General features: G+C 35.5%; 3 protein-coding genes and 1 non-coding gene across 6 annotated transcripts; 3 read left to right on the forward strand and 1 right to left on the reverse strand.

Moving 5' to 3' along the window:
* Window positions 1–3907: 3907 nt before the first annotated feature.
* Window positions 3908–3979, forward strand: TRNAQ-UUG. The gene has a single exon. It is a non-coding gene; the product is annotated as a tRNA-Gln (tRNA).
* A 210-nt stretch (window positions 3980–4189) lies between these two features.
* On the forward strand, window positions 4190–7837 carry LOC9308135 (long chain base biosynthesis protein 2a). The gene is made up of 12 exons (XM_002872020.2): window positions 4190–4534; window positions 4643–4708; window positions 4844–4932; window positions 5107–5252; window positions 5329–5453; window positions 5543–5636; window positions 5723–5886; window positions 6123–6284; window positions 6567–6693; window positions 6816–6982; window positions 7097–7204; window positions 7398–7837. Exons 1-12 carry the CDS (start codon window positions 4409–4411, stop codon window positions 7491–7493), a joined length of 1470 nt encoding a protein of 489 aa, XP_002872066.1. The 5' UTR covers window positions 4190–4408; the 3' UTR covers window positions 7494–7837.
* On the reverse strand, window positions 7819–9298 carry LOC9308136. Its single transcript, XM_002874097.2, has one exon. It carries the CDS (start codon window positions 8909–8911, stop codon window positions 8048–8050), a length of 864 nt encoding a protein of 287 aa, XP_002874143.1. The 5' UTR covers window positions 8912–9298; the 3' UTR covers window positions 7819–8047.
* A 343-nt stretch (window positions 9299–9641) lies between these two features.
* On the forward strand, window positions 9642–13032 carry LOC9310211 (poly(A) polymerase I). 3 transcript variants are annotated; one of them, XM_021023561.1, is made up of 14 exons: window positions 9642–9888; window positions 9992–10094; window positions 10363–10464; window positions 10546–10643; window positions 10729–10812; window positions 10950–11059; window positions 11185–11257; window positions 11352–11397; window positions 11496–11605; window positions 11701–11808; window positions 11890–11949; window positions 12043–12104; window positions 12197–12512; window positions 12591–13032. In XM_021023561.1, the coding sequence occupies exons 1-14, from the start codon at window positions 9811–9813 to the stop codon at window positions 12804–12806; spliced, it is 1566 nt and encodes a 521-aa protein (XP_020879220.1). In that variant the 5' UTR covers window positions 9642–9810; the 3' UTR covers window positions 12807–13032. The 3 variants fall into 3 exon arrangements, with proteins under 3 accessions (XP_020879220.1, XP_020879219.1, XP_020879221.1); XM_021023560.1 differs by having other exon boundaries at window positions 9645–9888; window positions 10923–11059; XM_021023562.1 differs by lacking the exon at window positions 9642–9888 and having other exon boundaries at window positions 9990–10078; window positions 10923–11059.
* The last annotated feature ends 644 nt before the right edge of the window (window positions 13033–13676 follow it).

Here is a 13676-nt window from a genome sequence, read left to right on the forward strand (position 1 = left end):
CATGCATGAAGATAACGAGTACGTCGGCTTTATCTAGAGGCCCCTATATAAAAAGAGAAAGATGTAAACGATAAATTGAAGAGGATATGACATGATTGGTCGAATTTGTTATTGCTACTAGCTAGCTAGATAAATAGTATCACTTTTTTTTCTTTTTTTTTTTTGAAATAATCTTAAATTTTTCTCGTCTAGGAAAAAGTTCATGTTTCTTCTTTAAATTATGAATTTGAATGTGTATTTCCAAAATAGGAACCAATGTTTAACTATAAAATAGTTTGACATAACTAAGGAACGGTCAACTTTAAAATCAAGAAGTTTTGCTAATTGCATTTGAATTGCTTATGTTGAAGTTGGATTCGAAAATTGATTCGCCATATATAGATCAAAGATAAAATTAAAGAAATCGGAAAAAAACTGTGAGAATCATATTCAGTGAGCTAGGGAAGATATAAATGTGTATATATAACACACACACAAAAAAAAACCAAAAAAAAAAAGAAAAAAAAAGAAAAAACCTAAGATAAATATAAAGAATATGAGTTATTCCATTAGTTACTAATTGATTTTGAGTTTGAAAACAATAAAACATAACAACGTCCACACTCGTTGGAGATTTTTAACCTAACACTGGAATACTTGTTGCATTCGACGGCATCACCTTGCAATCTAAATTTCACTGACTTGGTAATTAATTAGTACCATTTGTTTTTCACTGTGTCAAGGTTTTCCAAGCAAAAGAGAATTTTAACCTAAAAGATGGTTTCAAATCAAACTATAATCTCGACTTTCAGAAAATTAATTATGGAGATTAAAAAGAAAAACGTTTAAAAATGATTTAACAAAAACAGGAGCTAGATAAGATTTACATGTAACGTGCCAAATTTGATATTTTAGTGTAGAGTGATATCTCTAATTATTGAAGGCTTTATTGGACAATAGATAGTGATGATTCCACTCCCATGTAAAGGAAAACGAGATAATATCATGTACATTGTTTTTTTTTTCTTCCCTTTAATTTTTTTTTTCTCTTTTTATTTCATTTTTTTTTTGTTATAAAAATAATCTGCTTCTCTTTTGTTTTTTATAACCACTAAGAATAGTGATGTTGGGCTTTTCCAAAATCTGATAGAACACTTGGCAACTTGTGTAGTTGTATAATTGTATGTCTTTTTATTTTTCTTATATTAGAATTTAAAAAAAAAATTCGCAATATAATTAATCCCAACATATTTCAATTATATATATTATCCTAACTAATTGTATTTGCACCTTATATTTCTTATATTTATTAATTATCTTTTGCTTTCTACTATTTTAATTACTTTTATTCCCTTAAAACATTAATACTAATTTTATTATATAGAAATAATCATATTCTCATTATTTATGTAATAAGAAAATTATTTAATAATGGAATACTAGTATTCTCATTATTTATCAATTATATATATGTATATGATATGTAAAAATTAAAAATAATTTCTGTGACAATTTTTTTTTATAACTTTTATTACCATATTGAATAACAATTAACCGTATATTTTTTCGTTACGATGCACATCATCCTCTACTATTAGCAGACTCGCTAGTATAGAAATGGTTCTTGAGACAGTTTTCATCTAGCAGTTGAGTAGATCATGTTGCGCTTTAGTTTCTTGTGTTTTTTTTCCTCTTTGTCTCCTTCTATTTTTGGTAAACAAGTGTTCTTGTTCTCGGAATTGGTTAGTTAAGCCAAAAATGATATGTGCTTGGTTTGTGTGTGTATGTGTCTATGACTCCCTCTCTCTATATATATATATATATGTGTATATAAAACTCACATTAATTATCATCTTGCCTTTAACAAATTTGATTGAATTTGAAAATATATATGAATGAGATATTTATTCACCCATTATATGACAAAACGTTCGAATATGGTTCCATCCTTTGGCTTTTAGTAGAGTTGGCCGGCAGCTTTGGTGCACAACAATTGTCTATCTTCTTTACAAAGTTTATATTATTATGTTGCTAATTAAGTGTATCTGCTCAGACTTATACTCACATATTGCATATCATAGTGTATATGATAATGGAATGTGCTAAGGGATGCATCATGCATATATATTAAAATGTTTGAGTAAATCTCATCAAAGACTTGATCTTTTTATATTAAAGCATTTTCATGCCTTTCTAGGTGTATGGACGTATTTAAACGAAGGTTTATCTATTCATTCCTCAACTTTATTAAATTATGCAAATTAATTAATTAGTCGTTTATCGAAGTCTTTACTGATCTGTTGTTGATTAAACCATAAAAAGATAACAAATTGTTGAGTTGAACAAAAAAAACAAATTGTTGAAAATAATTATGTTTTTCATTTAAAACTAAATTCAGTTCGGTGTAATAACTTTATAAACCGGATCAAAATAAAAACCCAATTTTAATAATTCATCCTTCAGAAAATTTTGGTAAGTTAAACGACACTAAATCAAACCTACTCTATCCAACTCGTTTCGTTCTATTGCAAGTTGCAGTTTTGGTTGCTTAATACATGCATGATGGATCGGAAAGTACAAATCGAATAAATCTACACAAAAAAAAAAATCAAATTAAAAGTCATATATAGCTAGTAACGAAATCGAAATTTGAGAAGGAAGAATTGATTTGTATTTTCTTTTCTCTTGGTTGGTACATGCACGATGAAAATGTTTTAATTTTTCTCAAAAACCGACTTGACATATATTGTATCTCTTGGAATGATGTAAATTATGTAACCCTCTTTTGATAAAGAAGAGACTCTTTTGATGGTAACAATGACATATCATAATTCTTAGAAATCCTTGTATGGCTGCTATAGAGGAACAATACATTTTTTCTTTTCTTTTCCAGCAGCCATTCCCCCATCTACTCGATGCAATATTCACATGGGAAACAGTTTGATGAAATGTACGTAAATGAGACTTTATAAAACTTAAATGCAATTCAACACAACTATTTAGGGGTGGACGAAAAAATTGCAACCAAACTAAAGTAGCTAAGTCTAAGTTTATTTATGAACTGTTTGGTTTCATAAGCCTACATCTCAATCTAAAAGCATTGGAACAATATCCGGATGCTATACCTTTTTTTTTTTTTGTGCAACTACTGATTTTCATTCCCTTAGACCATGTCTAGGTTGAAAGCAAACAAAGAGTCCTTCGCAAGAGTATCGGCTGCCCGATTAGCCTCTCGAGGAGTGAAATTAAAAGAGATTACAAGGAAATCTAGAGAGTGATAGAGGATGTCGTGAAGAATCCCATGGAGTTCTTTGATGTGGAGCTCCGAATTAAACGCTTTGATTAGTGTTAACGAATCTGAAGCGATTGATAAATGGGTGAAACCCAAGGTTTTGGCATGCTGTAATGCGAGCAGCACTGCCATGGCTTCCGCCATTAGGGGAGATCTAACCAGATCTGATGCCGATGATCCCTGTCTCAGTTCTCTTCCTGTCTTAGAGCTAAAGATCCACCCAAATCCAGCATAGTTGTTATCTTTCCAGGCCGCATATCCGGATGCTATACCATCCAAATTCACTAGTTGAAGAAATATGGATATCTAATATTAAGTTATTACTAAATGGTTTGGTTAGCTAGATCAGAAAAAAGTTACAAACCCATAAAGGTTGCTTAACATCCAAAACATGGAGAAAATGATATAAAATAAAAGAGTGAAGGATTTCAAGTCCAAAAAATTTGCTACAAGATTCGAGAACGCCGGAGAATCTGTTGGATCTATTGTCATTTTCACTAACTCCATACATTCTTTTTGAAAAGAATTAGGGAAATCTCCTGAAAAACGGCCCTGCATTTCTCTTTCGAGGAAGCACAAGGCTTACAAAAATACCTAATACCAATAGATTTGATTATCTTGGGAAATAAAACGTCTGGTTCTATGGTGTAGTGGTTAGCACTCTGGACTTTGAATCCAGCGACCTGGGTTCGACTCCCGGTAGGACCTCTTTTTCCTCCAAGCTAAATTTTATAAGTTCTAAACAATATCCCAAAGCTGATCCAACCCATTTATTCTTTTTGGTTTAATTAGTGGACTCCAAGGCCCAATATACGTAAAATCGCTATTTCGTTTTAAGGTTCTATGTAAAATAAATAAATTATATGTCTGAATTATCTGTATTAAATATTTTAATATTAGTCCTCCTATGTAAAAAAAATAAAGCAAATGGTTTTATGATCCGATTCCTTCTCAATCTCACGGAGGGGAAAAGATTCCAATTCAAATCTCTTTCTCTCAACTTTCAATTTCTGAGAGAGTCGGAAAAATTCTCCAGATCTCCTCGCTAAATTCGTTTTCCGATTCGGCCTAGCGACGGCGAGAGAGAGAAGAGAGAGGAAGAGGCAAGTTGATTGACCGGAGAAGAAGACGGAGAAAATGATAACGATCCCTTATCTAACCGCTGTATCAACCTACTTCAGCTACGGATTGCTCTTTGCTTTTGGCCAGCTCCGCGATTTCTTCCGCCGCTTCATTGATTGGTGGCTCACTAGCAATCTCCAGGTCTCTCTGTCATCTTTCATTATTATATAATGTAGTTAGATGTGGATCAATGTACAAGTTTCTTCAACTATATGCTCTTCTAATTCCGGTGAAATTTTCTATCTACAGGGATACGCGCCGATCTGTTTGGGGCATGAGGATTTTTATATTAGGCGATTGTATCATCGGATTCAGGTAAATTCCATCATCAATTCCATTTCGTTTTCTTAGCTTCTGCTATAAGATTTGATTTGATTATTGGCATTGTAACTATGCAAACAAGTTTACGGGTTGATGATGTCTATTGTTTATATCTGTTTTTGCTTCAAGGATTGTTTTGAACGACCTATATCGAGTGCACCTGATGCTTGGTTTGATGTGGTCGAGCGCTACTCTAATGATAACAACAAGACGCTTAAGTGAGTCTATCTTCTTGTGTTTTTCTATCAACAGTTGTTTGTAGCTTCTTTGATTCTGTTGGGAGAATATGAAAATGCCGAATTCGAATGGTTGGTGTACTCTTATAAAATTGTCCCATTGAAGTTTAATTAGGGGAAGTTGCTGAGTAAACCTTTGGTGTTGACTCTGTGCAGGCGAACAACAAAGACTAGCAGGTGCCTCAATTTGGGGTCCTACAATTATCTTGGGTTTGGTTCTTTTGATGAATATTGCACACCTCGTGTTATTGAGTCCTTGAAGAAGTTTTCAGCAAGTACATGTAGCTCTCGTGTCGATGCAGGTACAGTGTCTTTGCCTATAGAGTTTAGAACCTTTTTTTGGCTCTGTTTCCTGACGAACTTGTTTTCTGCCTTCAGGAACTACATCAGTGCATGCAGAACTTGAGGAATGTGTTACTAGGTTTGTTGGAAAGCCTGCTGCTGTTGTTTTTGGCATGGGCTATGCAACAAACTCAGCTATCATTCCAGTCTTGATTGGAAAGGTATGCAACGGTTTACCCTTTGTGATGTTGTCTCTTTTCTAAAACCCATGCTTAAGTTGATATTTTTTCCTTTGCTGCCTTGTACACAGGGAGGGTTGATAATAAGTGATTCCTTGAACCATAGTTCGATTGTCAATGGTGCTCGAGGTTCAGGAGCCACTATCCGTGTTTTCCAGCATAACAGTAAGCAGTTGTTGTGTTTTAGCTCCAGAAGTTCTTTCCATATAATGGATGGCTTACATGTATATTCTCTTGCTTTTGATTCTTAGCGCCTTCCCATTTGGAACGAGTTTTGAGAGAGCAAATTGCAGAAGGTCAACCTAGGACGCATCGACCATGGAAGAAAATTATTGTTGTTGTTGAAGGTATTTACAGCATGGAAGGAGAGATCTGTCATCTGCCTGAAGTTGTCGCCATATGCAAGAAGTATAAGGTGAGACAGTATTCCTGAATTACTGATTGTGAGAATCGGCTGACAACTGAAACCATTTTGTGTGTGCAAAGACCCCTAAAAAGTAACTGGGTTCACTATGTGCCACATTCACATTAAGCGGTAGATTAAGGAACTCTATTGACTAAATTACCCTTTGAAATGCCATATTTTGTAAACCATTGGGCATTTTTCGTTCCGTGAAAAGATACTCTTAATTCTTAATATCCTCTTTGCAGGCATATGTTTATTTGGATGAAGCTCACAGCATTGGGGCAATTGGTGAAACAGGAAAGGGTATTTGTGAACTTCTGGGAGTTGACACAGCTGATGTAGACGTAATGATGGGAACCTTTACAAAATCTTTTGGCTCTTGTGGTGGCTATATTGCTGGATCTAAGGTTAGCTAGTGTTTACATTTTTATTTATTTACTGTAAGCTTCTTTTGGTGAATCAAGATTCTGACCTATTAGTTAAGCTCAAAAAGCAATTAGATAGCCGTAACTTTCACTCAAAAGTCCGAACTTACTTTGAACCTGTTGAAATGACAAAATAAGAATATAGCTGACACACTTAAGGCCTCTGGTATCTATACCACATACCATGTGTTGCTTAGGTAAGTTGTACGCTTCTCAAATTCAACAAAAGGCTAATCAATTTAATATTATGTTTAACTTCTATAGGAGCTCATCCAATATTTGAAGCATCAATGCCCAGCTCACCTCTACGCAACATCTATACCAACTCCTTCCGCACAACAAATCATTTCTGCCATTAAAGTTATTCTGGGAGAGGATGGTTCAAACCGAGGTACTCAAATTTCTTTCTCACCGTGTCATTAATTGACCATATTTTGGGTCACTGAGCACAATCTAGTCCGGTCATGACTCATAACCTAAAAAAAAAACCCATTCTTCTCAAATACTGAACAGGAGCACAAAAGCTGGCAAGAATACGTGAGAACAGCAACTTTTTCCGGGCAGAGCTGCAGAAGATGGGATTTGAGGTACTTGGAGACAATGATTCCCCAGTCATGCCAATAATGCTTTACAACCCAGCAAAAATCCCAGCTTTCTCAAGAGAATGTCTGCGACAAAAAGTAAGTTCTATTATTCAAATCCAAGTATCATATGAGAACTCGATTAACACAACACAAGTCAACATAAAAAATGATTAACTTGTGGGTGCAATTGAAAACTGAAACTCTGAACAGGTGGCAGTGGTGGTCGTGGGTTTCCCAGCTACACCTCTACTGCTGGCTAGGGCACGTATTTGCATCTCTGCATCTCATTCAAGAGAAGATCTTATAAGAGCCCTTAAGGTAATATCTTATAAGAGCCCTTAATGCATCTCATTCTACCCACTTTGTGTTTTTTCCTCTTACAAATAAGTGCAATTCCACAGAAGTCCCAAAGCAAAAAACAGCTAAGAAAGGATCTATATGCTTTGATTTCAGCTCGGGTTTCAATGCAAGACAAGTTTTGAATCAATGTGTGTGGTTTTGTGTTGGACAGGTTATAAGCAAAGTAGGTGACCTTAGCGGAATCAAATATTTCCCGGCAGAGCCGAAGAAGATAGAACAGTCAAAAAATGACATCAAGTTGGATTGAAGACTAAACCAATGAAATAAGAGATGCATCCAGGAAAACGCAAGCAAATGCAGTTTTAAGTGTTAACTTCGGCTTTACACACAAATCTGATTTCTCAGGGGTCAAGCCATTTCCTCTCTAAGTAAATCCCAACCCAGAGTTAGTCCACCTTTCCTCAAGTCTTGCTTACGATGATGCTACTGCATTTATGTGATTTTTCTTCCATGTTTTTTTTTCTCGAGTTTAATTGTATAGTAATCTTGTTGAGTGATGGATGTCAGAGTTCGTTTATTACTCCGAACAACAACTGTTTTCTATGTTTGGATTATTATTTGTATTAAAAAGGTTTAGGATAAATTAGTCAATACTTTCCCAAACCATAAAAACCACAAGGTACAATCACAAATGAGTTAATCCTTGTTCATCTTCCTCTACTATTACAACAAACTAACACTACTGTGACTAAAATGTTACATTCAAACAAAAAAACATAAAAAGAGAGAATTAAGCTTTCAGACATTGCAGCTTACATTGCCAATGGCTGTCACAAAAAAACCAAAACTCTTCCACCATTTTCACGAGAACTCCCTCCCAAGCTTCTGAATTGCACAATACATCTTCCTCCTAGACCCAACAGCATTAATCCCCATATCTTTAAGATCCTCCAATGTCAACAATGGTAACACTTGTTCATCAACTTCATGCATCTCAAACATTGGCCAATATCTTCCTAACCCTAACTCTTGTAACCAAATCTTCACTCCTTCTTTTCCTCTTCCTCCACTCTGCCAATCTCCTAACAATTCAACCTCTCTATTCTCGTACCGTCTTCGTTCTTTCATCGGACTCTCCGAATCTTCTCTGCTGAAATCCCTAAACCCTTCTTCTCCCAATTCTTCTTCCTCTTCCTCTTCTTCTTCTCCCTCTTCTCCTCCACTGAATTTCTCATCTCCATCGTTTCTCGTCGCCCAATTCGACCGAACTCGCTTCGCCGATACTGTATTCGTCGCCGCTGTCTCTCCACCGGATGATTTGACCCATTTCTTAACCCGCCAACTCCCAATCGAAATCGGATCTTCATCTAGGGTTCCAGTATTCTCATACCCACCGGAGCTCAAATTCGTCATAGTTCGAGTCCTCGACGAAGACGTCGTCTTCCCACTCTGATTATTCGGCTCCTTCCTGTTACCACCACCACCACCACTAGGTCTCCATTTCGGCCGTCGCACTTGCGGAGAATCGTACGCCGCAACCACGTGTTGGTGGTACTGGTCACCGCCGATGTCTCCTAACCTAACGCTAGGTCTTCTCAATCGTTTCGATCCGACTGAAACGCCGGCAGCGGCGGATGTTTCCGGTGCTTCGATTGAGTTTATTATCGCCGGCGGGATAAAACCGCCGTTAATCTGGTGACCTTCTACTAACTGTAACTCGGCCATAGTCAGCGAGAGAGAGAGAGAGAGAGAGGAATTGAAGGAGAGAAAGAGTTTTGTGTTTGTCTTCTTTAGTTTACCCTGGAACCATATCTTGCTAACATGCGCAGAAAGGGATTTATTAGGTTTTATCTGGAGAAATTGGATTGTGAGAGAGAGAGAAGATGAAGAGAGAGTGGCGTTCAAATAGTGGACACGTGTCTGTGGAGCTCTTCTAATTTCTTTACTCTTGTCATAATTTCTCTTTTTTTTTTTTCCAAAACAAACACATCCTTAATTACATAGTTTATCTTTGTCTTTACGATTTCGGATTTGTTTCTATATTTATCTTGACTTGTTGTACAGATTTGTAAAGAATCCATAAGTTGTTGTATATAGATTTTGTTTCCATAAATATTTCATTTTTCTTATAAATTAGGTAATGTTGTTAAAATTTCTTTTCCCTTTTGACTCAGCTAATTTCATTGGTCAACAGTCCATCTTCTTTATAATTTCCACACTTTAAAGAATAAAAAACAAATTGAGGATTTTTCTGTCAACTCAATTTAAAGAATTTGACTTATTCACCAATTTTCACCTTGACAAATTACTGTATTTGATGGAAATAAACAAATCATTTTTGGTAAGTACATTTGGGAGATCAATATGGAAAAAGCAAAAAAATTGTACAGTAAATAAACAGACAGATACTAATCTAACTCCTTAGAACGGCAAGATGTTCTAAAGAGTAACATGGAAACGACAAGAGAGTTTCAAGTATCGGCCAAAAAACCTTCCCGGACCGGCCAGAGAACCTCAGAAACTAGAACCTTAACTTCTTCTCTGCAACTCTCTCTGTTCTACTCACAATTCAGTGAAGTAAAATTTGAAAACCCATGATGAAATGTTGAACCTTTTCAATTTCAATGGCGATTTCAAGTGTGGGTTTCGCTTGTAGATCCTATTTCCCTGTTCGTACTCTCCAGTCTCACTGCTTATGGAAGGTGAACTCTTTACCTATTTATATGGAGAGTTAGGAACCAAATTATACAATTATTCGATTCTGTTATATGTTTCTCTTTCTTAATTCGGTTGTTTCGCTCTCAGATTCGGTTCAACACTGTTGCTGCTGCAATTGAGACAATAGATGACTCAGATGGTTTCTTCACCAAGGACAGTGATAGTCAAGACAAGGTTGCTAATGGGACACGTAAGCTAAGTCCATGATTTTTACTGGATTAAGTCATGAAATTGATTGTCCCAATGTGTATGAAGTATAAACTGAATAATGTTAGGACTAGACTCTCTGTTCCAATCTAGTTATTATGTCAAACATTTGAGTAGATACTAATTTTTGAGGTATTGGTACTCTGTTGTGTGAAACCTTTTTGTGGAGTTTTTGATTGATCATCACAATGCTACAACTATTTTGATTTGTTTTATCTTTTTGCTTGATTTTATTGATTTGGCAAATGAAGGGGATCGTGAGTGGAAGCGACTGAATTCGAAAGACCTTGGAATAAGCAGCTCAATGATTGCAAAATCCACGAGAAAAGTGCTTAATGGCCTTAAGAGCAAAGGTTGATAGTTTCAAAGTCCTTAGATTTCTCAGTTTCAAAACTTTATTCAACTATGTGTCATATTGATTCCGTAATCTCTAGGACATGATGTTTACCTTGTGGGTGGCTGTGTACGGGATCTTATTCTGAAGCGGACACCGAAAGACTTTGATATACTCACCTCTGCAGAACTTAGAGAGGTTGGTCCTGTTTGTTTTTCTTTTTCTCACTGTCTACATTATCCCAATCTGATTTCACATTTTGTCTGGCATCGATGATGTTTAGGTGGTTCAAACTTTCCCAAGATGTGAAATTGTTGGAAGAAGGTTTCCTATATGTCACGTACACATTGGAGATGATTTAGTAGAGGTTTCTTTATTATCTAGTCTTTTTATTTCTTTCGAGTACAATGTATGCATAGTAGAAGGAAAAGCTTATGTTTTTGTAATGTTTTCATTGACTTTCTTTTATTTGAGTAGGTCTCAAGTTTTAGTACCTCTGCACAGAATTATCCGAGAAATACGAGAACTGAATCCAAAGAATCGAGTGGCTCAGATGGTGATGAGGACTGTATCCGTTTGAATAACTGTTTGCAACGTGATTTCACAATTAACGGGTAATCTTGGTAGTTGTTAATACTTCACTGGTTTCTTTTTTCTTTTGCATCAGTAGTTTGGAGATTCTTATAGTTTCTCTTTCCTCACGTCTCTTTGTGTGTTTACATTGTTTTCCCTCTCTCAGGTTGATGTTTGATCCATATGCCAAAGTTGTATATGACTATCTGGGAGGAATGGAAGATATTAGAAAAGCTAAAGTGTGAATGTATTCTACTTTCATTTGTTTTCAGATTTATGTCAGACCATTTCTAGTGATATGCATGTATTCTCAATGTGGTTCTACAATCACAGGTTCGAACAGTGATTCACGCTGGCACATCTTTTCAACAGGACTGTGGTAAGTTTGTCAAAAGAAAAACAAAAAATTTTCTGTGTAACCCATTAAGACTCTAGATAGTGAAAACTAATCAAGCTCATCGTTTATGATATTTCCAGCTCGGATTCTTCGTGCAATAAGAATTGCTGCGCGTTTAGGTTTCAGAATGTCCAAGGAAACAGCTCATTTTATTAAGAACCTTTCTTTACTAGTACAAAGACTTGACAAGGTGGGTTACATTATTGCATCTGTCAAAAAATATATGCTTGACGTATCCTGTTAGTCTATATCACGTTCATGGCTGATTCTGTTTCAAATGTTCAGGGAAGGATCTTGATGGAAATGAATTACATGTTAGCTTATGGATCAGCAGAAGCTTCTTTGAGACTGCTTTGGAAATTTGGGTTACTAGAAATTCTTCTACCAATTCAGGTAAATGGAATCAGAGTTATTTGTGTCTCTTTGTTGCGCCTTATTATTAATGTTTTCGTCTATCCAACTTTTATTTCACAGGCAGCATATCTTGCACGCAGTGGTTTCAGGAGACGTGACAAAAGGACTAACATGCTTCTGGTCAGAAAGAAAGCTTCTCTTAGATAGTTGTAGATGTGTTGGTCATTTAGAATATCGAGTAAAGAAACTGAAAATTAAGATGTTGTCATGCAGTCTCTTTTCGCTAATTTGGATAAATTGTTAGCACCTGATAGACCTTGTCACAGCAGCTTATGGTAAGATAAATCCTCATCTGCATTCAAATCTCATCTTATCAGTTACACATTCTTTCCTTTTTGCCTTATCGTAATATCTGGATATTTAACAGGATAGCAATCTTGGCGTTTCACAAAGCTCTTGCTGATCAACCTCGAAGTCCTCTAGTGGTAGCTGCGTTTAGCCTTGCTGTTCACAACTGTGGAGATATTCTAGAAGCTGTGAAAATCACAAAGAAGATCGCTAGGCCACACGATAAAAGCTTCTTCGAGCTAGTAGAGCCCGAGGAGAATCTCGACTTCCAAACCCTGTTGGACGAGGTCATGGATCTTGATGCATCTATCAAAGATGCCTTAAACCAGATGACTGATGGGTATTATATATCGAAAGCTATGTCAGCTTACCCTCAAGCACCGTATTCCGATTTGGTAATAATCCCTTGAGAACTCTTTACAAATCTCATTGTGTGAAATTGATGTCCTAATCTGTTGATATTGTTTTTTTAGGTATTTATACCGCTGCAGTTGTACCTTAGAGCAGGCAGGATATTCGATTGTGTGAAAAAAGACGAGACACACACACAAATGGAATTTGAGGCTAAGAAAGGAAGCAAGATCGAGTATGGTTCGTTATATTCAGGAGATTTTCCGGAAATTCGGCATGTATTTGCGAGGGTTGTGTTCGATACTGTTTTTCCGTTAAACCTATCTCAAGACTTGTAAAAATCTCATCTTTGAGTCCTTCAAAGCTTGGGACACAAGGTGGGGAAAGTATCCAAGCTTTTGATTTAACAGAATCTTTTCTAGTTGACCTCCAAAATGACATATTTGTCCCTATGACTTGCGTTTGTTTCTTCACAAATTGTGATGGTAAATAAGCCAACAAGTTTTTGTATTGTAAATATTCGAAACGCATACGGTAAAAACAATGTGATGTAATAGTTTTTTTTTTTTTTTCTAAAGGATTTCATAATTTAATGAATTCATTGCGTTGGTTAAATCACTGAAATGAATTTGCCGTGATGGTACATAACAAGGTATATAAGGTAGTGTGAATTCTACTCTATGTATGCGAAAAAACATATTATATTACAATAAAAAATTAATCATCAAATAATATATATATAAATAAATATATAATTTATGCGTTGGATTGATATTTATTTAATTTCTGTTGCAATGTTGATCGGAAGTTTGTACTGCCTCGCCGTGTTGCTTGGGTTAGAGACATTCACCAACTGAATTCAAATCTTTTGCGGCGACTGGGTTATACGCTATCCTTGAATCTATCTTCTGTTCTCGACGATCATTACCAACCTCATCAATGAAAAAACAGTAATGGACTAAATAAAAATAATTAAATATTATGCCATCGTCGGATGGTAATAAACTAAAAAAATGATAGTTAAAAGAATAACTTTCCCAAATTTGTAACAATCATGTTATTCTCTTCCACCTCATATTCTCTTATTGAAAGAAATAAGGTTTTGTTTGTTTGTTTTCATTTCTTAATTTCTAATATGTTTTCACACTTCAATTTTATTTTTCATTCTTAACTTTTATTTTGTTAGCTCTATATTAATCTTTTTTTAA

This window comes from Arabidopsis lyrata, assembly GCF_000004255.2.
Source record: "Arabidopsis lyrata subsp. lyrata unplaced genomic scaffold ARALYscaffold_6, whole genome shotgun sequence".
Taxonomy (NCBI): Eukaryota; Viridiplantae; Streptophyta; class Magnoliopsida; order Brassicales; family Brassicaceae; genus Arabidopsis; species Arabidopsis lyrata.

What these genes read in the sequence shown, in the direction of transcription:
- LOC9308135 (XM_002872020.2), top strand. Translation starts at nt 4,409, where the DNA reads ATGATAACGATCCCTTATCTAACCGCTGTATCAACCTACTTCAGCTAC. An exon ending in GATTGTATCATCGGATTCAG is followed by an intron (nt 4,709 to 4,843) that starts GTAAATTCCATC and finishes TTTTGCTTCAAG; the next exon opens with GATTGTTTTGAACGACCTAT. An exon ending in GCTATATTGCTGGATCTAAG is followed by an intron (nt 6,285 to 6,566) that starts GTTAGCTAGTGT and finishes TAACTTCTATAG; the next exon opens with GAGCTCATCCAATATTTGAA.
- LOC9308136 (XM_002874097.2), bottom strand. Translation starts at nt 8,911, where the DNA reads ATGGCCGAGTTACAGTTAGTAGAAGGTCACCAGATTAACGGCGGTTTT.
- LOC9310211 (XM_021023560.1), top strand. Translation starts at nt 9,811, where the DNA reads ATGGCGATTTCAAGTGTGGGTTTCGCTTGTAGATCCTATTTCCCTGTT. An exon ending in AGTCTCACTGCTTATGGAAG is followed by an intron (nt 9,889 to 9,991) that starts GTGAACTCTTTA and finishes TTTCGCTCTCAG; the next exon opens with ATTCGGTTCAACACTGTTGC. An exon ending in CCTCTGCAGAACTTAGAGAG is followed by an intron (nt 10,644 to 10,728) that starts GTTGGTCCTGTT and finishes GATGATGTTTAG; the next exon opens with GTGGTTCAAACTTTCCCAAG.